This window comes from Littorina saxatilis, linkage group LG1, assembly GCF_037325665.1.
Source record: "Littorina saxatilis isolate snail1 linkage group LG1, US_GU_Lsax_2.0, whole genome shotgun sequence".
NCBI classification, from domain to species: Eukaryota; Metazoa; Mollusca; class Gastropoda; order Littorinimorpha; family Littorinidae; genus Littorina; species Littorina saxatilis.
Window position 1 is genome coordinate 34,832,963 of NC_090245.1, and position 25,008 is coordinate 34,857,970.

At 44.6% G+C, this 25,008-nt stretch overlaps 2 protein-coding genes across 2 annotated transcripts in view; one reads left to right on the forward strand and one right to left on the reverse strand.

Moving 5' to 3' along the window:
- Positions 1-25,008, reverse strand: part of LOC138968196 (large neutral amino acids transporter small subunit 2-like) — an 89,175-nt gene that overhangs the window by 27,263 nt on the left and 36,904 nt on the right. The gene's annotated exons all lie outside the window — the stretch shown is intronic.
- Positions 19,684-25,008, forward strand: part of LOC138950423 (uncharacterized) — a 34,523-nt gene continuing 29,198 nt past the window's right edge. The window contains exons 1-3 of the mRNA XM_070322164.1: positions 19,684-19,688; positions 20,154-20,431; positions 21,086-21,942. Coding sequence (XP_070178265.1) covers positions 19,684-19,688; positions 20,154-20,431; positions 21,086-21,942 — 1,140 coding nt within the window. The remainder of the gene's footprint in view (positions 19,689-20,153; positions 20,432-21,085; positions 21,943-25,008) is intronic.

The window sequence follows — 25,008 nt, forward strand, 5'->3', positions numbered from 1 at the left end:
GCATTTCAGCTTGGTGGCTTAAAAATTAATTAATGACTTTGGTCATTAAAAATCGGAAAATTGTAAAAAAAAATAAAAATTTATAAAACGATCCAAATTTACGTTTATCTTAATCTCCATCATTTTCTGATTCCAAAAACATATAAATATGTTATATTCGGATTCAAAACAAGCTCTGAAAATTAAATATATAAAAATTATTATCAAAATTAAATTGTCCAAATCAATTTAAAAACACTTTCATCTTATTCCTTGTCGGTTCCTGATTCCAAAAACATATAGATATGATATGTTTGGATTAAAAACACGCTCAGAAAGTTAAAACAAAGAGAGGTACAGAAAAGCGTGCTATCCTTCTTAGCGCAACTACTACCCCGCTCTTCTTGTCAATTTCACTGCCTTTGCCATGAGCGGTGGACTGACGATGCTACGAGTATACGGTCTTGCTGAAAAATGGCAGCTACTTGACTAAATATTGTATTTTCGCCTTACGCGACTTGTTTTCTCTCTGATGATTTTGTTTCTTTTCATGAATCTCATCAAGAGCGAGGAGACAGCGTTGCCCAGAGACAAGGGCTCCAGCAGCTCAGAAATGCAGGCAGGGATCACGCTAGGGTACACAGACAAAGCCCTCCATAATTACCCCCAGTAACGACCACCGCCTCCTTACAGCGACCGTCGTGATCCCCCAGCCTTAGTCTATTCCTTGAATAATTCCACATCCCCACGTTTGAATAATTCTGCACCCCACCCTCCATACTTCCTCCTTGAATAATTCTGCCCCTCTCGCCCACCCCACCCCTAACCTTCCCCCTTGCATAATTCCCCGTCTCTGATCAGGGGACAAGTTGTTTCCGCTTTCGGCGTCCAATTTCGCCACTGTCCTTTCTCCTTATATGTTCAATCCATTTCGTGTGTATCCTTTGGCTGTCTTCGGTGTCACGTGGGGTTTTGCCCACGTTTGCGTTCCTGTTTAGCAGTCCTGTTTCATCATGTTTCCTATTACTTGTCTACTGCCCCCCCCCCCCCCCCCCCCCCCCCTACCTTCATTATCTGTGTTTCTCTCCGTCACATTTCCCCAGTTGTCCGGCAGACTTGTTTAGACGTCCTATTTTCTGACACTTTATCGAACTTAACTCTCTGTCCAATTTCGACAAAACTTTTGACACCCGCAAAATTAATGTCTCCGTGGCTTTGACATTCATTATCTAATATTCTTGGTTGGAGAACCAAACTTACAAAATATCGTTGAGGGGAGCTTTACCCCTTTGTTTGACCATCGTGATTTCTTGTCAAGGTTGCATCATTTTCCACCATTTTATCCCGCCACGGCTCTCTCTATTTCTCTCTCTCCACACACACACACACACGCGCACGTACACACACATTTTCGGAATTGAAGATTTCGTCCGTATAGTTTCTTGCTTGAGTTATGTAGGCGTGGTGTCGCCTACAGTGTCACCAGCACACTCTCCAGTTGCCTGGCGTCCACTTGATCATGTATCACAGTTTCCACTTTGTTGAGCACTCAGATTGAGAGCGTGACGTGATGGCTTTCTTCCTCTTACATATGGATGATTCGATCAATCCCTGGTCAAGAACCTCCACATGCAAAAATGCGGACACTGACGTTGCCCCAGACCTTTTCCCATATCCGCAGCCTACGCGAGTCAATGCCCTCACCGGGCACCAAAGACAAGATTCGTAACAACCCCCCTCTCTCTTTGCTGTCTTTACAGAAAAGGGTGAAGAATAAGAGCGCAAGTTTTATTTTGCACAAAATGTGTCCCTGGACTTATGCGTTAACATACTTGTGTAAAATGTTTAGAATATGTTGAAAAACTGCGTTTACGCCTAAAAAAATATATCTTTATGTATAACCATGTATCAAAGCTCTCTCTCTCTCTACTTACTCTCTCTCTCTCTCTCTCTCTCTCTCTCTCTCTCTCTCTCTCTCTCTCTCTCTCTCTCTCTCTCTCTCTCATCAATCAAGTTTAGATTAAATTATTGTTGTCTGACAGATGACGCCCGCTGGAATTTAATCATAATAAAAACGCGTCCCTTCTTCTTTGGTCTCCGTGAGGGCTCAAACTTTAACCTTAATCCTTGGCAAAGAATGATCAACTCTCTCTACCTCTCTCTCCCTCTCTCTCTGACTTGTCACTTTGCAATACTGCCCGAGATCATATCGCGTGCGTTACGGACGTATCAGGAATATTATCGCGAGGTTCCGACGACTAATATTACGCCGCCGCAACCAACACCGCAGCGGAAAAGACAAGACAATAGTTACGTGGATCGGACGAAATCCCTCACTAATGAATCACCTCCGGTACCGATGTGGTAATACCGCTACGAATATTCGCAAGCCATTACGAACGATACCATTATTAACTCGGCTGACAAATAGATTTGAAGAGGATATGATAGTGTATATACAGAACGAAGATATGAAAGGAAGGTAATTAACACTTATGTTTATGATACTACATTGTACAACTACCTACCTACCCACACACACACTAAACAAAAAGTAAAGAGAAATAGAAAAAGTCCACGGCAAAATATTCAATCAGAAAGAGAAAATGTTCGAGGTTTTGAAAAGCAATGTGCTTTTGAAAACATATGATGCAATTACCTTCAATGAGAACTAAACACTACTTTTTATATTTAGTCAAGTTTTGACTAAATGTTTTAACATAGAGGGGGGAATCGAGACGAGGGTCGTGTTGTATGTGTGTGTGTGTGTGTGTGTGTGTGTGTGTGTGTGTGTGTAGAGCGATTCAGAGTAAACTACTGCACCGATCTTTATGAAATTTTTCATGAGAGTTCCTGGGTATGATATCCCCAGACATTTTTTTCTTTTTTTCGATTCTTCTTCTTCTTCTGCGTTCCAGAATTGTCTGGTGACGTGTGAGCTCGTTTGCCCATTTGGGTTCCCCACACTATACTCTGAGAGCATAGTCAGCTTCACTCCGCTTTCGTTGAGTAGGCATGCTGGGTATTTTCGTGTTTCCATAACCCACCGAACTCTGACATGGATTACAGGATCTTTTCCGTGCGCACTTGGTCTTGTGCTTGCGTGTACACACGAAGGGGGTTAAGTCACTAGCAGGTCTGCACATAAGTTGACCTGGGAGATCGGAAAAATCTCCACTCTTAACCCACCAGGCGGCAGCGACCGGGATTCGAACTCACGACCTCCCGATTAGGAGGCCGACGTCTTACCAACACGCCACTGCGCCCGTCCTTTTTTTCGATAAATGACTTTGATGACGTCATATCCGGCATTTTGTAAAAGTTGAGGCGGCACTGTCACACCCTCATTTTTCAATCAAATTGATTGAAATTTTGGCCAAGCAATCTTCGACGAAGGCCGGACTTTGGTATTGCATTTCAGCTTGGAGGCTTAAAAATTAATTAATGACTTTGGTCATTAAAAATCTGAAAATTGTAATTAAAATTATTTAAAATTTTTTTTTTTTATATAAAACGATCCAAAATTACGTTTATCGTATTTTTCATCATTTTCTGATTCCAAAAACATATAAATATGTTATATTCGGATTAAAAACAAGCTCTGAAAATTACAAATATAAAAATTATGATTAAAATAAAATTTTCGAAATCGATTTAAAAACAATTTCATCTTATTCCTTGTCGGTCCCTAATTCCAAAAACATATAGATATGATTATGTTTGAATTAAAAACAAACTCAGTAAACTAAAAAGAATAGACATACAGAAAAGCGTGTTATCCTGCTCAGCGCGACCACTACCGCACTATTCTGCATGGCTTGTCGATTTCACTGCATGCCATTGCCACGAGCGGTGGACTGACGAAACTACGAGTATGTGGTCTTGGTGAAAAAAGCAGTGCGTTCAGTTTCATTCTGTGAGTTCGACAGCTTGACTAAATGTTGTTATTTTGCCTTACGCGACTTGTCTTTTTGTTAAAGGCAAAGGCGCCGAATCGAAGGTTATTAGCAGGCATTACTAATACGCACCAGTTTGAAATCGATAAAATAATGCTTCCGTGTTTCGTCCCAATTGGTTGGTATTGCGTTAGCGTCCGTGACGTTGTTTTGTTCGAACCACCTCTTTTGCTAATCACTGTCTTGAAAACATTAGCGGGTGGACTGTATGTTTGTTTGTTCGTTCATGGGCTGAAACTCCCACGGCTTTTACGTGTATGACCGTTTTTACCCCGCTATTTAGGCAGCCATACGCCGCTTTCGGAGGAAGCATGCTGGGTATTTTCGTGTTTCTATAACCCACCGAACTCTGACATGGATTACAGGATCTTTTTCGTGCGCACTTGGTCTTGTGCTTGCGTGTACACTCGGGGGTGTTCGGACACCGAGGAGAGTCTGCACACAAAGTTGACTCTGAGAAATAAATCTCTCGCCGAACGTGGGGACGAACTCACGCTGACAGCGGCCAACTGGATACAAATCCAGCGCGCTACCGACTGAGCTACATCCCCGCCCTACTGCTCATCAGTAAACGTTAACTACGCATTATTTGGTCTTTGCATTTCAAACACGTATAAGTATATTGTGTACCATTCATCTACTGGACCATCCCTGGAGACCTTTGTCCCAACAGTTGCAACAGCTGCAAATAAAACACACACACACACACACACACACACACACACACACACAACTTACACCCAAATCATTTACTATAATGGCCTTTCCGATGACTATTAAACAAACTTTCCAGCTCATATCATGTTTGTATCCCTACAATGTTAACATTTTTGTATTAAAAATAAAAGTTTTATCTTTAAAAAGAGCGTGTGAACAAAGCAAGATATTTAAAAAGGCAGACACGCTACGCTGAGTTGGCCTTTTGTTTATGCGTAGTTTTCCATGTTGTAAAATCCTTCCAGCTGGGTGCTAAAGAAAATTAACACTGCTTATTCAGCTTCTATGTGCGCTACTTGAGTTTAGTGGCCAACAAAAAAGCAACTGTACAGCTGTTAACACTGAAGAAGTTATGTTAAATGTTCTGGTCTTTGACAAGTGTATCTGGAATAATCTATAGGTTAGTTCTATACTTGATAAAGTTATAAGGTCAGGTTGTAAGAAAAGCGTAACCTTAAATATCTATATACTTTTTAAACTAATACAGTTCCATCATCTCTAAAGCGGGTCTGCACTCGGCTTGTCAGCACTGTGCTTTTAGGTTTGGACTGTTAGTTGGACAAAGTGAAGGCTCTTCTGCCTTTCCAACCATAAAGTCGATTTTAAATAGCTTTCAGGCGACATGAGACAGTTTGTCGGCGAGAAAGTCTTTTTAACATTACAAGCTCTAAGCTACAGCACCATCCACAGAAAACACTGAGCAAGCAAACATGTGCACATGTGCCACCTGTATGTGCATGTGAACGTGCCAGTGCGCGCGTATGTGGGTTTCATTTGGTTTATCACCTTGTGTGAATAATGAAGTAGGTTTATGCGTGTATTCGTTCGTTTGCACTTTTTAACACATGAAATGCAGTTTCTTACTTTTACTTCTAACGAAAACACAGCTTGAAACGAGCGAGTCAAAACTGCAGTCTACGTTAAAACAGTTAAAGGGTTTCCAGTGTGTATGATGCGGATGCGAGGGTGATATAGTGATTATTAAAGTTGCACGACAATGGTCTATTGAGGCACCGGTCGGGGAGGGGGAGGGCTGCTGCAGTTTACATGTCAACCCACTGACTTTGGCGGGCTGAGAAAATAATGTAGTAAAAGCGCAATGCTGACGTCATGACGACCTAATATACTTTGGCCATATGGAATGCGCATGACGACTGCACATGCAAAGCAATGATATATGGACGTGGCTGTACAACATGAATCAGTCAAACCTTTTCAGTCAACGACCGACTGGTTCAGTTCCGCGGACACTGAATAACTTTTTTTTTTTCTGTCAGTCACCATGCAGGTTCAAGGTCGTACGTACCGATCGCGAGAACGCACGTGTGCAGTTGGCATCGTCACACAAAAACTGACGTGAGAGAATTTTATTCACAACATATATCAGTGTTACTACAAGCTCGTGGCACGCGACTGATGAAATAACCATTCACCATGAGACAGGGATCTGTCCTCGCAATGTACTTTGTACGAATGACATGTTTTCGTCGAGTCCCGGACAGGTGGTTTTTTTTCCCTTGTTTTTTTCTCTTTTTTTTTTGCCTCAGTTGCATGCAGTCCGCTTCAAGCTGAAAAATAAATGAAAAAAATGAAACCCTAAGTTGTTTTTATTTGGGTTTTTTTTCCTTTTTTCTTTTTTCTTTCTTTCTCTCTACAGCTGAGCGTCCTTCTTCATTGGCGTTTTATAAATTTATCAATTGTGTGTGGTTTTCTACAATGGACAAAATCTTGCATCTTTAATGTTGGTTATTGTCTTACATATGTCTGTGTTTGGGTTGACTTAGGTGTTGTTTGTGGCGGTGTCATAATGGAGTTAACATAGTAACAATCACAATAAGTAAGAGGAAAAGCAAATTGTAAGCGTGCTAAAGTTTTCTTAGTAACAGTTCTCTTTTCATACAAGTGGTGTTTAGTGTAACAATGTAAGTTCCGCCTTTACCCCGGTGCCGTTCTCCTTTTAGCGAAGAGTCCCGGACAGGTGTTGTTTTGGTTTTTTTTTTCACCCGATGAGTGTAGTCTACGGAAGTGTCCAATAGTTTTTGGGACCACTTCACAGAGCAATCGTTGGTCGTTTGGCGAACAGATGTCTGGCCATAAGCCAGACTCACTGCGACAATCTCCGGCAAAACAATGCACTGTTGTTTGTTTACAATGTTCACCAAGTCAACACATTTGATAACAACGGGGAGCTGTGCCATGTCAAGGTTGTAAGCACAATTTACCCAGTTGAAAGTGCTAAACACAACAACCACAATGAATCTCAGAACAATACAGATGAGAAAAGTTATTGCAAAGGCTGATTGCATTCTTGTTTACAAGGACACTGACACAATACCCGAATTATATGTGTGGAGAGCGAGCGACTGAGAGCGAGAGACAGAGAGGCAGAGAGAAAGAGATAGGGGGTGGAGGGCTCGGTTTTTTTTACCCTTTTCTTGCTAGAATCAAGGACTTTTTTTTTTTTACCACATCGGCCAAATTTGTGTACATGTGTAGAAGTCAAGGCCACCCCTTGCATAAAAAATACTTAACTCTTGCCTACTTTCTTTTCAGTTTGCCTTGGCCTGTTTGCAACTTTCTGGCGATGAAGGGGGGGGGGGGGGGGTCTATACTGGGTACCTTAAAGGCACAGTAAGCCTCCCGTAAACCATCACAGATACTGTCAGGCTTTTACACACAGTACAAACACCCTTCCATTTAAACACTCACCGCTTGAGAACATCTTAAGTGCCCTCCGTAAAGAGCGATCAATTTTCAACGAATTTATTTTTGCGTGGTTTATCTTACCCCTGAGCCATCGTGAACCCTTGTGATCCAGTTTCCTTTTTTTCACAATGTAGTCGTCAGTTTGTAATTTGAATGCGACTCGCTGTAAGCTTATCTGCAATAGCACGTTATTATGTACCTCTAAATCTAAACGAAACAAACGGCTGTGATTCACAAGGACTCTAGCGATGGCTTTTGACTGTTCAGAGGAATTGGCGATAGGCATAAACCGTCGTCTGCTACGAGAATCACGACCTTGCGTGACCCTGCTTCCGGGCTTTTCTTTTTTCAAACTTTCAAAACTTCGAATTGTACTGATCTTGTCTTGATGAAAAAAGAATTCTTTTATGATTTAAGAATGTTTGTGTAACAAGCTGTCAATTTATTATTTAGATTTTAAAAGTTAGGTCTAGCGCCATAACGCACCACGGTCCGATTTTGTTATTAGTTTGTTTGTTTGCTTAACGCCCAGCCGACCACGAAGGGCCATATCAGGGCGGTGCTGCTTTGACATTTAACGTGCGCCACACACAAGACAGAAGTCGCAGCACAGGCTTCATGTCTCACCCAGTCACATTATTCTGACACCGGACCAACCAGTCCTAGCACTAACCCCATAATGCCAGACGCCAGGCGGAGCAGCCACTAGATTGCCAATTTCAAAGTCTTAGGTATGACCCCGGAACGTTTTTTTCATTTTTTTGATAAATGTCTTTGATGACGTCATATCCGGCTTTTCGTGAAAGTTGAGGCGGCACTGTCACGCCCTCATTTTTCAACCAAATTGGTTGAAATTTTGGTCAAGTAATCTTCGACGAAGCCCGGACTTCGGTATTGCATTTCAGCTTGGTGGCTTAAAAATTAATTAATGACTTTGGTCATTAAACATCTGAAAATTGTAAAGAAAAATTAAAAATTTATTTAACGATCCAAATTTACGTTCATATTATTCTCCATCATTTTCTCATTCCAAAAACATATAAATATGTTATATTTGGATTAAAAACAAGCTCTGAAAATTAAATATATAAAAATTATTATCAAAATTAAATTGTCGAAATCAATTTAAAAACACTTTCATCTTATTCCTTGTCGGTTCCTGATTCCAAAAACATATAGATATGATATGTTTGGATTAAAAACACGCTCAGAAAGTTAAAACAAAGAGAGGTACAGAAAAGCGTGCTATCCTTCTTAGCGCAACTACTACCCCGCTCTTCTTGTCAATTTCACTGCCTTTGCCATGAGCGGTGGACTGACGATGCTACGAGTATACGGTCTTGCTGAAAAATGGCATTGCGTTCAGTTTCATTCTGTGAGTTCGACAGCTACTTGACTAAATATTGTATTTTCGCCTTACGCGACTTGTCTTTATTTTTTCATTGTCATTATTTTATTGTCAAGATAGTGGAAAGCTAGCAGCAACAGAGTCGCGCTTCCCAGATGTGTGCGTGTTAAGGTGTAATCAGCCACCTGCACTTATGGCAAAATGACCGAGGTCGTTTTCGTGCCACATTGGTACATGGATATCGTCCCTGAGTCTGCACATAAAGTTGACCCGTGTCCGTACCCTGCCGGGATTCGAACCTGTCCTGTGCTCTACCAACTGAGCTACCCGGCCCCCATCCTGGGGACAACAAGTTTGGCATTTCAATTATTTCCCTGTTTCAAGACCTGTGTCCCCACAAACGAACAGAAACGACTTCATCATGACATCGCAAAGATGGGGTATAATATAAAAGCTCCACCACAAGGCTGATTCCTTAGCGCGGTGTGGTGGTTTGAGTGCCTCGATGACCCCGAGAGCTATGCCAGCGGGAGTGTAAACTCCTGGTAGGGCCACCCAAGCTGGACAGGTCAAAGGGTAGAGGTCAGACTAATTCAGCCACCTCTCCCCGAGGCTAATGGGGTATGAGAAGGATCACTCAGACAAAAAACCAAGGACGGGGGACGTTCTGCAGCCATGGACGGCAAGTCCCCTACGACAAGGAAAAGTCGGAGAAGAAACCACTGCTGAAGACGGATGCGCTGGGCCAAAGTGCGCGTAACGACAGTGCAACGCATTTCACTCCCATGATGGACAACGACGATTCAACACGTGATGGTGCTCTACCTGTTCTTTCTTTATTTGGTGTTTAACGTCGTTTTCAACCACGAAGGTTATATCGCGACGGGGAAAGGGGGGAGATGGGATAGAGCCACTTGTCAATTGTTTCTTGTTCACAAAAGCACTAATCAAAAACTTGCTCCAGGGGCTTGCAACGTAGTACAATATATTACCTTACTGGGAGAATGCAAGTTTCCAGTACAAAGGACTTAACATTTCTTACATACTGCTTGACTAAAATCTTTACAAAAAGTGACTATATTCTATACAAGAAACACTTAACAAGGGTAAAAGGAGAAACAGAATCCGTTAGTCGCCTCTTACAACATGCTGGGGAGCATCGGGTAAATTCTTCCCCCTAACCCGCTGGGGGTTGCTCTACCTGTGGAGTCCCCCCGGCCTGGTAGAGTGCCGGGCCCTATGTCTCAAAGGGGCCCAACCCAAGCTACCGGAGGTCACCCCGTCCCGCCGCGAGGAGCCAGGCTACGGAGGCGGAGGGTAAATGCTACTGGCCAAAGAAGAACAACAAGCGCGCAGGAGACTCCTCGACCGCTGAACATTCTTCAATGGAATGCGGAAGGAGTGTACAACAAAAAGCTTCCTCTCACTGAAAGACTGTATGCCGACAATATTGATGTAGCCTGTATCCATGAAACGCACCTGAATCCGAACCCCCGGTTCACCATCAGAGGATACCAAACCTGCAGACAGGACAGAGAAGGAAGACACAAAGGAGGAGTGCTGATGCTCATCAAGAACAGTATACCAGCACAAGAAATCAAAGTGGACACAAATCAGCAAGCTGAAGTCCAAGGAGTCAAAATCACAGTGGACAGCTCTGTCATTACCATCTACAACCTGTACAAAGAACCTTCCTTGCAATCTGGAAAATATACCAGCCTAGAACTGTTTGGTTGTTGGCGATTTCAACAGCCACTCAACTTGTTGGGGATACGAGGAGACGGACAGGAAGAGGAGAGGAAGTGGAGGACTGGCAGATCGACGCTCAAATGATACTGCTGAACGACCCAGAAGACCCACCTACCTTCTTCTCACGCAGGTGGCTGTCGACTTCCACCCCAGACCTTGCCTTCGCAACTGATGACCTCTCCAAAAAAACCACAAGAGGGATACTGAGCCAGTTAGGAGGCAGCGACCACCGGCCAGTGAAGCTGGCCATCAACTTGCAGTACAGGCCACAGAACAGTACAACGTTTCCAAGATAGAACTACAAGAAGGCAGACTGGAACATATTTGCGAGCCTCACAGACCTCTACACCAGGGGCCTAAAGACAGACGACCTGAACATCAATCGGGTCACCAGGAACTTCAACCAGGCCATTCTGAAAGCAGCTTCAGAAACAATCCCACAGGGCGCACGCAAGAACTATAGGCCCTACTGGACGGAAGAGCTTCAGGAGCTTGAGGATGAAGTCAGCAGTATCAGAGAAGAAGTGGAGGAGAACCCCTCTGTTGACAACAACATCACCCTGAAAGCAGCCACTGCCATGTACAGGAGAGCCTACCTCCAAGCAGCAAGATCAAGCTGGAGGGAGAAGACGGAGAAGCTGAACCTAGAAAGGGACGGCAACAAGCTGTGGAAGCTGACGAAAGCCACAAACGGCGAAGACACAAGAGCAGCGACAATCACCATCTCGCACTCAGGGCCAAGAGTTGCTGACAGGAAGAAAGGCTGCCAACCTTTTCATTGACAACTACGATAAAGTCAGCAACATCACTGTAACAGAAGAAAGAAGAGCAGAGATACAGGAGGAGAGAAGAACCTCCAATGAGCATCAGCCAGAGGAACACATGAACAAGCCGTTCAACCATCAGGAGCTGGCAGATCCCCCACTTTGAGAAGGACTCAGGACTACCACCAATCAAGGCCAGACACAGTGGCTAGACAGCTACCCACCTCCGCCTCACTTGACCGTGTCATCACCCCTCCAATGCCACGAGCCGCTGGCGATTGCATCAGCAGTCAAAATAGCTACCACTCCCCCCCCCCTCCCTCCCCCCTCTTTGCGCTATTCACTTCACCCCCTCTCTTATCTTATCCTGCGCTGACCAATCCTTCAGAGACTTTCACATGTTGTAAAACAGTTTCCTCTCAGATAAAAACTCGGTCATTGACCCCGGGTAAGAAGGTCAGTGTCTGGACAGGCAGCTGTGTTCAGATTGCAAGTACCGGTCATTGACCCAGGTCTCAAGGCCAACCAGCTTTTACAATGCATCTGCCTTTGATCTGACCGCCCATCTAGAGCAAAAATATTCCCCCTCTGTATTTTTCCTTTGATGTGCCTGCTACCACTGATCCAGTTTCTGGGAAATGTATAGGTCATTGACTGCAGGGATACTCATTTAGACCGTTTTCCAAACTACGTTAACACCAGTTTTGCTGACCAACTTAGTACAAGTAGTGACAGTACTACCGCTGTCAATTATTTCCCTTCAACTAAGGAAGTAAAAAAAACAACCCGATCCAGTATATGTGATAAAGAAGAAAAGACAGACCTTCAACAATAGGATAAGTGAATCAAAAGCATAAAGATCACCTGTAAACAATTCTAGGATCAGGAAATCTGAACATCTGTTTGTTTTCATTAGGAAATAGAAATGAAATATAATGCTTTTGATTATTTATGACTTAAGCTGTGGTAAATTTGGCTGGTATGCAACTTTTATACTTTTGCTTGATCTAACAGTAATATTAATAACACACACACACTGTGCTTGCCCTTGAGTAGCTGTAAGATTCTGTGATGGCTTATATAAATTCTGGAGGATGTAATTTTGGTGCTATAAAGAACCGACGCGCTCACAAAACAAAACGAACACTAGAATTGGAAAATTAATTAAAGTTTATTGTGAATATGGTCATACTTGTCGATGTCATAGTAATTCGGAATCAGCTCATAATATCAATATATAAAAGGCTAAACATAAATCTATGGAGAGGCTAAGTAACCTATATCGGAGCGTGGCGGAAAAACTAATCTAAGTTTAGAAAGTGAATTAAAGCTAAAATGTGAAGTAGAAAGGACTAGTTTGAGTGAGAGTGCAGAACAGTAGAGTGTGAAGCGTGGAGCATGGAGCGAGAAGCGCGGAGCGGTGAGCGAGAAGCGCGGAGCGAGAAGCGCGGAGCGGTGGAAACTTTGACAGCATCAATAATCTAAAACAGACTCAAGGCGAGCAACTGAACCTGAACTACAAAATAACTTAAAACAAAACTGGAGGCTGGCAGAAAACACTGGGCCCCGGAACAGAGCAAAAAAAATCTATCTATCCTAAAACATCTTGTTCCGTGAACGGCTTCCCAGTAAGTGACGACGAATACAGGCTATCCAGCACAGAGGTGAACTAAAAATACTGCGCGTTACTACAATATTACTGTTGCAAAACATGCGTCCCGTGCTCTCCGGGGAAAAACTCCATAGGCTGTCCAGCGTGAGCCATACAGGCACATGAAATTAAAATCAGAAAAACGCCGGCCACACTACCTTGTTTATAAATTAGTTCGTTACAATATTTAACGTCATTATAACAAAACAAAGTTCGTACCAGGACGCTCATACTTAAAAAAGAAAACTAGAAGATAAAGAGCGAGCTAGACCCGCACGCGAACCTACAAAGGTGGTTGCAAAAAGGGAACAAATAGGGGCAAAAGTGAGAAAAGTGAAAGAAAAGAGGTGAGAAGGAGATCAGAAAAAGGGGAAGCCACCACCACGGAAAGTCGCATGCGAGTCAAGCTAGAAGCATGACTAAAAAACACAAGCAAAACAAAAAGAATCTAGATACACAGAAGGCTCCTTAGCAGGGGCATTCACATTCCCCCCTCGAAGACATCTTAGTCTTTACAAAAGTCGACATAAAAAATCAACAAAAATCATCGAATACATACGTGGTTCAAAAACAAAATCCGAAACATTACAGAATCCTTTTGGCATTATCCAAAACGTAGCTGTTCGAAACGCACTCTCATACGTGGTTCAAAATACAAAAATCCGAAACGTTACAGAATCCTTTTGGCATTATCCAAAACGTAGCTGTTCGAAACGCACTCTCAATGAGTCTCAATCTAAAAAATCACACGTGTTCTTTTAACAAATGTAACATCATCTTTCGTCGGTCCGTCACTGTCAACATACCGTGTCAACATTATTCTTACACCTTTACATAAACCGCAACTCAGTATGAAAGACTGTAGTCGCAACCTACAGAAGAATACAAATGAAAAACATCTTCCGTCTTCTTAATCATAAGCACAGGCATCCGCACGCGGGAAGGACTAAACAAAACCGATTCATTAAGCGCTTGCCTCTGTCAAGAGCTTTCGTTCCAAAAAAGCGGAACCAAAAACATATATACAAAATGGAGAGAAACCACAAAGTCACAAAAAAAAATTTGCATTAAGACGAAATTTTCTCCCCAAATCAAAACAGCGCCACCTGTCAAAAAAGGCGAACGGATTACGTCAGACCAAAACATGCACAAACGGTCTGTCGAAACAGCAAAGTTCACTGGAAAAGTCATTGGGTGTCCGGGTCTGCCTTCACCAGCACGGTCAGCTTAGAGATGGGGCGCCAGTAGTAGAAAGTGGAATGGCTCGTCTTCGAGGTGACCTTGACAGTCTTGAGCTTGCAGGTTCGCACGAGTCCATCGTCGCTGGGGCGAACCTCCGTCACGAGTCCAAGAGGCCAATCTGCTCTGCATACGGCTTCGTCACGTAGCACGACGACATCTCCGACAGCAACGTTACGTTGGGGAAGGAGCCACTTTCTTGTTCGTCGTGGTCTTCTTCGTTGTGGTCTTCTTCGTACTGGTCTTCTTCGTACTGGTCTTCTTCGTCGTGGTCTTCTTCGTCGTGGTCTTCTTCGTTGTGGTCTTCTCAAAATCCTTTCCCTGACATGGAGGGGGTCGGAGATGCTGGGTTCGGCGAGTGTCGTGCGATATACGGAAGCGACTGATTCACCTTCGTACTCGCTGAGACAATGTTCTGTTAGAGACACGTGCATCACGTCATGGACAGACTGTTTTGGCGACACTTGTCCCAGTATCGTCCAACCCAACGGTGTGAGAACGGCGTATGGGTCTCCCTTGATGACTCTCTCTGGCATGAATAGCTCTGCATGATCGTAGCCAATCAACAACCCGGGAGTGCAGCCTTCGAGCAATGGGGGAATCTCGCTGGCAATATGGCTCAAATGCTTGATGTTACGAGCGGTCTCTGATGTTGGTATGTTCTCAGTGTCATTGGTGAGATGGTCCGTCGTGTAGAGCGTTTTCAGGTTGTGGGAAACATTGGAGTTGAGGGCCTTGACACACAATCCGGTCACTCTCTGACATTCGATATGAGTGTTCTGAGAAGTCATAGTGTTCAGCCTCAATGACGCTGGCTCAGAATGAGTGTTCAGCTTGTCACTCAAAGATTCAGTAACGAAGGAGATGCAAGACATGGTGTCAAGCAGCGCGTATGTCGTATGCTCTACCGTGGGATTCTCTTTCGTCGAAACTCTGACCGGAACAATCATGGTAGCTCTGACTGGTCTGTCTGACTTGTTGGTCGTCGCGAATGCTGATCCAGAGGCAGAAACACGGGCATCTTGACTGAGACAGACAAACCTTGAAGAATCTGGCGGTCCCCGTGCATTCCGTTGCTGATTGGGAATCTTCTTCCTGTAGCTAGGCGCTCCATGCAGCATAGTGAGATGTGGGCCTTGGCACTTGTCACATATCGCCCTGGTAGTGCAGTCTACACTTCTATGGTCAGTCTTTCTGGCACAGGAGAAGCACAAGGACGCTTCGTACATGAAGTGTTTCCTGTCCTCAACGGGAATCTCATCGAACCTCTGGCATCTGAGTAGAGGATGAGAAGAAGAGCTGGTCGGAAAACGAACGGTACAAAAGGGACAGACTTCGTCGCAGTTCGTACTCAGGACAGTTTTAGCGTGGTGCTGACATCTGTCACACTCTTGACATGTAGAACAATCCGTACTGTACGATGTTTTCTTGGGGACTGCTGAACTGGCGGTCTGTGAGGTGGAAGAGGCGGCAGATTTGCTGGAGGAGAAAAGGGGCTCGCAAAGGATGTCTGCCTCTGTCTTGATGAAAGCTGACAACTCCTCAAAGGTAGGGTAGCGTTTCTTCTCGTTCTTGGTCTTGTTTACTTTCCGCACCCAGTTTCTCACCAACCAATCTGGAAGCTTGCTCATGAGTGTCTTGTGATAGGCTGGGTCTTCAAGATTCTGTAGCTGGCCTATCACTCGGCTCGCCACAAGGCATTGTCCAAGAAAGTCCGAGAAGGCGCGGAGGGCTTGTCCATCTTTGGGTTTGATTACCGGCCATGCATCTAGTTTCTCTCGGAAGGCTCTGGCAACGACGAAAGAACTGCCGAACCTTTCCTCCAACGTCTGAAGGGCCTGCTGATAGGCCTGGGCATCCCTGATCAGAAAGAGTCCCTTGACCGCATCCTTCGCCGGACCGTCCAAGTACTTCTCCAAGTAGAGGAGCTTTTCCTCTGCAGAAACGCCCTGCCGCTCAATCAAAAGAGTGAATGAGGACCTCCAGAGAGGGTACGTCAAAGGATCTCCTGAAAACGTAGTGGGCTCCTGCGTCGGTAACCTGTTGATCAGGAGAGCCTCAGCTAGAGTACGAGCTAGGGCAGAACCCTCGGAGAGCGCTGGCTGGCCTTGCATCTGAGGAAGGTACGCATCTTGCCCGTAGTAGACGTCTGAAGGGCTCGTGACCGGAGCCTCTTGAAAACCATGCTGTGTGTAGTCAGTGTCAGGAGCAAAGCTTGCAGCGTGGTCATATTGCTGTGTTTGCATGGGAGGATGCATGACAGAAGGCCCATATGCAAAGCTTGGCACATAGGTCGGAGACTCTCGGGAGGTCATGGCAGGAAAAGGACCAGGGAAAGGCCTGGGAAAAGGTCTCGCTGATGGATTGAGGGATTTGTGAGGGAAACGGGAAGGCGCGTAGATCTGGCGAGGACGATCTTCGTGGCTTGGAATCTCAGCTTTGACAAACTGAGGCCGAAAGGAGGTCGCGAATTGGCCTCCGACTCTTGTCGTCATCGTGGTGGCTGTAGTCATCGTCGTAGTGGTAGGAGCCGTGGCTGTGACCGCTGCTGGAAGTGGGTGAAAAGCGGAGACAGGTTGGGCAAGGGTCCTGGAGATGCCTCGAAGAGTGTCGCGGATATCCTCGGCGGCCGACTGGAGATGCGAAGGGGCATAAGCCCTGACCTCCGTGGGCTGCTGAAGTGGCGGGAGTCCAGGCTTGGCTGCCGCAGGCTGATGTTGCCCAGAGACGAGGGTGTTGGCTGCCGGCTGGTGACGCGGGCGGGCGTAGGTGTCGGCTGTCGCAGGCTTATATGTATCTTGTGTATGCTGTGTGTGACTATCGTACCCTACCGCCACATCTCCTATGCTCTCTATGTGTGTACCTACATGCAGGGTGCTGTGAGTACCTAGGTACCTATCAATGGGGCTGTCACGAGGTAGTTGGGGCATGAATCTTTCTCTAGCCCTTTGCTGGTCTTCTATGTCAGTTTTAATGATCTTAAAAACTTCATGCTCTTCCTGCATCTTGCCTTCTCTCTCCACCCTCTCAAGTGCAGTCTTAACTTCCTTTTCTTTTTTCTTCAAAGCTAACCTTTCATCTTGAGCTTCTCTCTCTAAACGAGCACACTCTCTTTCCAACTCAACCTTCTTCTCAGCAGCCAAAGCTATGGTCCTAGAAGCCTTCTCTTCTAAAAGCAAAAGAGTCTCTTCTTGTCTGGCCCTTTCATCTGCGACCATTTGCTGGGACCTAAATCTCGCTGCGCTAACCGCCAAAGAAGCATCTAGAGAAACCTCTCTAGCACCTCCAGAAGCGACTGTGGAAGTCAAGTCCGAGCTGGAGGCGTACGGGTCTAACTTGGGAAAGAGACTGCGGTATTGTTCGTTGAGCGTCTCCGTTTGCATGTGCATATCGCTCAGATCCTCTTCTATAGCTACATCACTTTCAGCCACTTGACAAAGCCTCGAGTTCGCTACATTCAGCTCGTTTAGGCGCTCACAGAGGAGAATCTTATGAACTTTAAGGACTCTCCTTTTGTCTGGTGTTTCCCTAAAGGCTGTGCACAACTCGCTGATCATAATCTTATGAGCTCGGCTTATGGCCCAGTACTTGTCTGACAGTTCCCTAACCTCAGCATTAAGTCTAGCCCTAGCAATGGCGGGGCCTCTTTCTTCTCTACTTCGTTGAGCGAGATGCTCTGCACTTGCAGCCTGTTGGGAGGGCTCAGTTCCTAAACCTTCCTGTGTAGGAGAATGTTCAGCTTGAGAGGGAAAGTTATCTGAATTCAAAGTGTCTTGGGTCTGAGTGGGTTCAGCTAGAGACTCTCCCTGAGCGCCATCACGGTCGCCTTCATTCTTACGACTATCAGTGTCCGAAGCAAAATGTTCATCCCTTTCTAACTTCAAAGTGTAAGGGGATAGCTCGGCACTCTCATGAGAAGGTAATTTCTCATCCATACTTTAAGTCAAGTGAAAACGTAGAGGTTAACAAAGACTTGCGAAATATAGAGAAACAAAATTCAAAACGGCACACCTCGGGTCACTCACTAGAGGGGAAGAAAATACGAAATACGAAGTGTGCAATGCTATGGTCAACAAACCTAAAATAATACCTAAGTTGCTCTGCTCTGGGCCCGACAAATAAATTAAAACATTGTTCACTAGATGCGAAACACAGTTCCTTTAAGACAAAAGGTTCATGATCTCTTCACAAGATTCGTAAGGATAAGAAGTTCAAAAGTCAGTGGCCCTAATCACAGGCCTACAAAAGTTCATAAAGTTCTTTGTCGAAAACAATCCAAAATGTTCCAAAAAATGTCAAAGTTTCCACTGTGCTTGCCCTTGAGTAGCTGTAAGATTCTGTGATGGCTTATATAAATTCTGGAGGATGTAATTTTGGTGCTATAAAGAACCGACGCGCTCACAAAACAAAACGAACACTAGAATTGGAAAATTAATTAAAGTTTATTGTGAATATGGTCATACTTGTCGATGTCATAGTAATTCGGAATCAGCTCATAATATCAATATATAAAAGGCTAAACATAAATCTATGGAGAGGCTAAGTAACCTATATCGGAGCGTGGCGGAAAAACTAATCTAAGTTTAGAAAGTGAATTAAAGCTAAAATGTGAAGTAGAAAGGACTAGTTTGAGTGAGAGTGCAGAACAGTAGAGTGTGAAGCGTGGAGCATGGAGCGAGAAGCGCGGAGCGGTGAGCGAGAAGCGCGGAGCGAGAAGCGCGGAGCGGTGGAAACTTTGACAGCATCAATAATCTAAAACAGACTCAAGGCGAGCAACTGAACCTGAACTACAAAATAACTTAAAACAAAACTGGAGGCTGGCAGAAAACACTGGGCCCCGGAACAGAGCAAAAAAAATCTATCTATCCTAAAACATCTTGTTCCGTGAACGGCTTCCCAGTAAGTGACGACGGATACAGGCTATCCAGCACAGAGGTGAACTAAAAATACTGCGCGTTACTACAATATTACTGTTGCAAAACATGCGTCCCGTGCTCTCCGGGGAAAAACTCCATAGGCTGTCCAGCGTGAGCCATACAGGCACATGAAATTAAAATCAGAAAAACGCCGGCCACACTACCTTGTTTATAAATTAGTTCGTTACAATATTTAACGTCATTATAACAAAACAAAGGTCGTACCAGGACGCTCATACTTAATAAAGAAAACTAGAAGATAAAGAGCAAGCTAGACCCGCACACGAACCTACAGAGGTGGTTAAAAAAAGGGAACAAAATAGGGGCAAAAGTGAGAAAAGTGAAAGAAAAGAGGTGAGAAGGAGATCAGAAAAAAGGGAAGCCACCACCACGGAAAGTCGCATGCGAGTCAAGCCAGAAGCATGACTAAAAAACACAAGCAAAACAAAAAGAATCTAGATACACAGAAGGCTCCTTAGCAGGGGCATTCACACACACATAAAGAAAAAGAAACAAAACAAGAAAGCAACTTCGAAAAAAAATTGTTGTCAGCTTTTTGTACTTGGTTTTACACAACAAAAAACATAATTAATTTTAAATTTAAAAAATTGCTGATTTACTCTTTTGTTTAAAGTGTGTGTTTATGTGTTAAGTGTTAATGTGGTAAGTAAAGTTCCATTGTAAATTACTTTGTAAATTGTGTGGTAGGGGGTACATAAAGGGGGTAACTTTTAGTGAGGTTTAGTATGTGATTGTGTGACAGGGTGTGAATGTTGTTTTGATTTCTTGTTTCTTTGTGGTGGCTTTTATTTTAAATTCTTTATTAAAACAAGGTTAATTATCATTATATTAAAATATAGCATTTTAGTCATCAAGTTTTGTGTGTGTTTGTGGTAGTTATTAGTAGTGCAAATCCACATGTATGCATAATAAGTATGAATGTACGTCTTTTGTGTATGTGGTTAGCACGCGACGAGCGACTGGGGCGGTTGTAAGAAATCCCGGCTGGTTGGGGGCCGGTTGGAATTTTGGGGGGCTAGTTCAATTTTTGACTTTGGCCGGTAGCAAAAAGAGGTAAGGTACACCCCTGGCCCAGACAAGGTCACCAACGAGATGCTTCCATGTAAGCGGGCAGTACAGCCGGAAGAAGACGCTGAAAGACGGAGTCCCACAGGGTGGAGTCCTCAGCCCCACCTTGTTCCTAGTCTTCATCAACGACATCGTCAAGGACCTCCCTCAAAATGTCCATGGAGCCATCTACGCGGACGATCTTGCACTCTGGTGCTCAGAAGAGCACACCACAACAGCAAACTACAGGATGCAAGAGGCGCTGAAAGTGCTTGAGGACTGGACAAAGAAGTGGCTTGTCAACATCAACACCTGGAAGACCACTTACACAATCTTTAGTCTGTCCCCGAAAGAACTTCTTCTTCTTCTTCTTCTGCGTTCGTGGGCTGAAACTCCCACGTACACTCGGGTTTTTTGCACAAGTGGAATTTTACGTGTATGACCGTTTTTTACCCCGCCATTTAGGCAGCCATACGCCGTTTTCGGAGGAAGCATGCTGGGTATTTTCGTGTTTCTATAACCCACCAAACTCTGACATAGATTACAGGATCTTTTTCGTGCGCACTTGGTCATGTTCTTGCGTGTACACACGGGGGTGTTCGGACACCGAGGAGAGTCTGCACACAAAGTTGACTCTGAGAAATACATCTCTCGCCGAACGTTGGGATGAACTCACGCTGACAGCGGCCAACTGGATACAAATCCAGCGCGCTACCGACTGAGCTACATCCCCGCCCTCCCGAAAGAACTGAAGGCCAACCTCAAGCTCTGCGGACAGACGCTGCAGGCTGACAACACCCCCACGTACCTTGGCGTGACCTTTGACAGGCGACTCACCTGGAAACAGCAGACAGAGAAAGTCGAAGCCAGAGCCAAGCTTTCTTTATTTGGTGTTTAACGTCGTTTTCAACCACGAAGGTTATATCGCGACGACAGAGCCAAGCTAAGGTTAGCACTAATGAAAAAGCTATCTGGCACAACGTGGGTCGCAGATGCAGCAATCCTCAAGAAGATGTACGTGGGCAGCGTCAGACCAATACTTGAGTACGGAGTGACGGCATGGGGCACAGCAGTCAAGTCAAATTTTGACAGAGTCAGCAAGGTGCAGAACCAGGCGGCCAGAATCATCACTGGCTCCATGCGGTCAACCCCTATCCAAGAGCTGGAAAACATCATGGGCCTTGAGCCCATGGAAGACAGAAGGGACACCAAACTCCTCACCCAGGCAGCTAAATTCAAACGACTGCCAACTCACCCCATGAAAGACAGACTGTGCCAACCAACAAAAGGAAGACTGAAGAGAGGAAGCTTCATCCACCAGACGAGGGTGTTGGAAAGGAGACACCAAGATATCCTGGACCAGCAACCCAAAGATATCCCCCAATACCTTGAAAACCCAAGCTGGAGTGATGAAGGAAGACCCCAGATACGCTGCAGTATTCCTGGCGTTGGCAAGAAAGACTCCCAGAGCTGTGCTGAACTGAAGTCTCTCACCATTGAACACATCCACAACTCCTACCCCCAACGCCAATGGACTCATGTATACACTGACGGATCTGCCGACAAGGTTGTCCGAAGTGGTGGTGCCGGAATCTACATAAAGTACCCAGGAGGTCGAGAAGAAGAACACATCTCCCTCGCTACTGGCCTCTACTCCACCAACTTCAAGGCTGAAGCAGTAGCGCTCCAGACAGGTGCAGCCTACATTGAGCACAGTCCACTCTCCTCCAACAACGTTGTGTTCTTCAGCGACACAAAGTCAGTCCTGCAGGCCTTAGACACTGCCAGAGACAAAGAACTGAATGACCTGTCATCCGCCTTGACCTCCCTGTGCAGAGCCCACACAGTCGTGCTGCAATGGGTCCCCTCTCACTGCAACACGAAGCCGCAGATACTCTGGCAAAGGAGGGCACTACGAAGGACCAGAATGACAGATCAACCACCTTCAAAGAAGCCAAGACCATCATCAAGGCCAAGCAACACAAAAAGTGGTTGCAGCAGCACCCACACTACAACAAAAACGACGCCTTTCACCTGCTCACAAGGTCTGAGGAGGTCCTCATATTCAGGCTGCGGACAGGCCACAACCGAATGAACCACCACCTTTTCACCAAGTTCAGAATTGGCCAGTCAGACCAGTGCCCTTGTCAAACAGGCAGCATGACAACGGAATACCTGCTGCAGACTTGCCCACTACACGATGGCCTCAGGAGCCAGATCTGGGCGGAGGCAACCACGGCGCAAGGGAAGCTCTATGGCAGTCTGGACGACCTACAGCGCACGGCAACATTTGAGCGGAGCACCGGCGTTTCCATCTGAGTGATCGACAAGAAGAAGAAGAAGATATAAAAGCCACCTGTGATGTCGTATAGAAACGGCAGAACGGCAAAACATATTTCAAACCCCCGAAACTGTTCCGTCATTTCTGCTGAGTTGCCAAACGTTTTTCATGGTGGCGGGGTAACGGTGACACGGGCCGGTTTGCTCAAAACTTTTGAAAATTACCGATACTTTTATGATCAAGTCGGTTAATTTACCGAAAAAATAAATCATTGCTACATTCCTGGGCTACATATGATCACATTCTGGTCAGTTTTTAGTTTATTTTTGAGAAGAAGAGAGGACATCTTGAACTGAATAGATGACTGCACGATTCACCCACTCTTCTGACACACTGCCTTTTCTAATTATTTTGAAAGACTCGTCTAAAGCAGGGGCAAAAATCAAACATTCGTAGCAACTCGAAATATACTCAGAAGAAAAAGTAAAATTTAGAACCAAAGAAGGGAAACACACCCACACACGCATACCGAAAAAAACGTATTTAAAAAAAAAAGGCTGCCAGCGAAAAATGCTCAAACTGGATTTTCGTTTTCTTATCAATTTACCCCATTTCAGCTATCTACATGTCTTGTCATACTGTCTGTTCCTCGACAGCATCATCCGTCCGTTGTTACAACATTCCATTCGTGCATGGGCGTGGACAAGAAAGACACGTTTGACACTATCACTCTCAAATCACCTGTGTCTCTACAGTATAATACAGGTACACCATTTCACCAGCTGTGACACGCAGCTTCATGCCACTCAAACTCCCACATATAGACTTTCCCGAACTGCCACTTCCCTGAATCGGTTCCGTTGCACTACATGTAATTGTACAAGAGGATCGGTGATTGAACAGATTGAATGGAGCGATGTGGGTCACTGAAAGATCGAGAAAGGTATCCACGAATTTCTTTCATTCCGGTCAGTAATAATAATCTCCTCCAGTCCAGGAAATCAGATCAAAAGGTAATACTCAACCAAAACGTGCACAATCATATCCTGCAAATGTCAAAACGCTATAACTTGGGGGACAAACAATAGCAATGTAGCTCTATGGCCTATGTATACATTTGTAAGCAAATCAGCAATCGTAATTGTGTGCGCAGTGAGCCGGCCATTTTTCTTTCAGGTCAAAGACGTATCAATATCAGCAGACAAGTCGTACACGTTTGTGCAAGAATCTAGAGACAACCATGCACCTGTCCTGGGAACACAGGTGACTAGCCACAGCTGGTAACAGCTGAACGCTGTGTCATCACAAACACCGGACAATTACTCCTCTTTCGGGGTTGGATGAACACGACATGTTCTATGGGTTATACGTTTAACTCTGAGATCAACTAGACCATCAATAAATTTTACAATTACAGACAGTGAAACACCATTTAAAGTAGAAACATATTGAATGAAATACCGAACAAAAGCCGTGCTGATGAGTTTGCGAGACACCTTACGAATTCGTTCACCACGAACATTTTTATACCCACACGCTGACCTGCCACGAAAAAAAGCTGGTCACGCATTCGTCAAATTAAACAAGCTACATACGAAAGCTAACAGCTTAGCAACCTGTTACCAACTTCAGCAAACACTTTTCTTTTTTTTTTATTAAATATCAACGGCCTCTTTATTTTACTAGCATATATCCTAAAACCGGGGAGCGGAAGGGAGACTTTCAATGCAAAAGCGCGGAACCGCAGAACCGCAGGGAGGACAGCAGTATGCCTTTATATAGCTATTCTGATGAACACGTGGGGGAATTCGGGGGCTGTGATTGGATGGTCTCTTCCGATCATCAAAGCATAATGCGGCGGAAGTCGGCCATTTTACTCAATATCCAAAAGCATATTGTCGATAACAAAGACGCATGGTTCCGGTTTCTTCCACGTGTATAAAGTACACGCATACCTCGCCAGGTTTGTTTCTGTGACTAGTCGACAGACGATGCCATTTGCTTTGTGTGTGTTTTTGTTGTTGCTTACTGTACATGACATACATTACGTGTAAAATCCAGTTCTTTAACAGGCAACAAACCTTGCAAATTTCCAGAAGCTGCAATCTGAAGCGACCTATCTCTGATTCTAGCAGACGATCTCTCCAATGTTTAACACAAAATCAGCAAACTCTCCTGTCACATAGAACGTCCATTGTATAGTGCAATGTTGAAATGAAGTTACCGGTCTGAAACATTTAGTCGTTTCTTCTGAGACAATCCTTGTTCTCTTATCATCTACAGATTTACCGCAGTCTTCACCACGCGAATTCCCAACAGAAGTCAGACTTTCGAACATACAATATACGTAGGCAAGCATGATACGTCATGACGTCATATGATTCCTAGCATATTGACGTAATGCTAAACATCCGGTTATCTCGAGTTTTCTCCGTAATACATGTCCGTGGGTTTTTCAATGTTCGGTTATTTCCGTGGCTTCATGCGGAAAGGGAACCGTCGTCTGCAATCAGCGACATGGACCATTCTGGTACTTGTTGCTGACAAAAACATGATTTTAACACAGAATTTAATGTCAGAATAGCTATATAAACGCTATTGTGTTTTCATCGTAGCAATAGGGTCCGATATTTA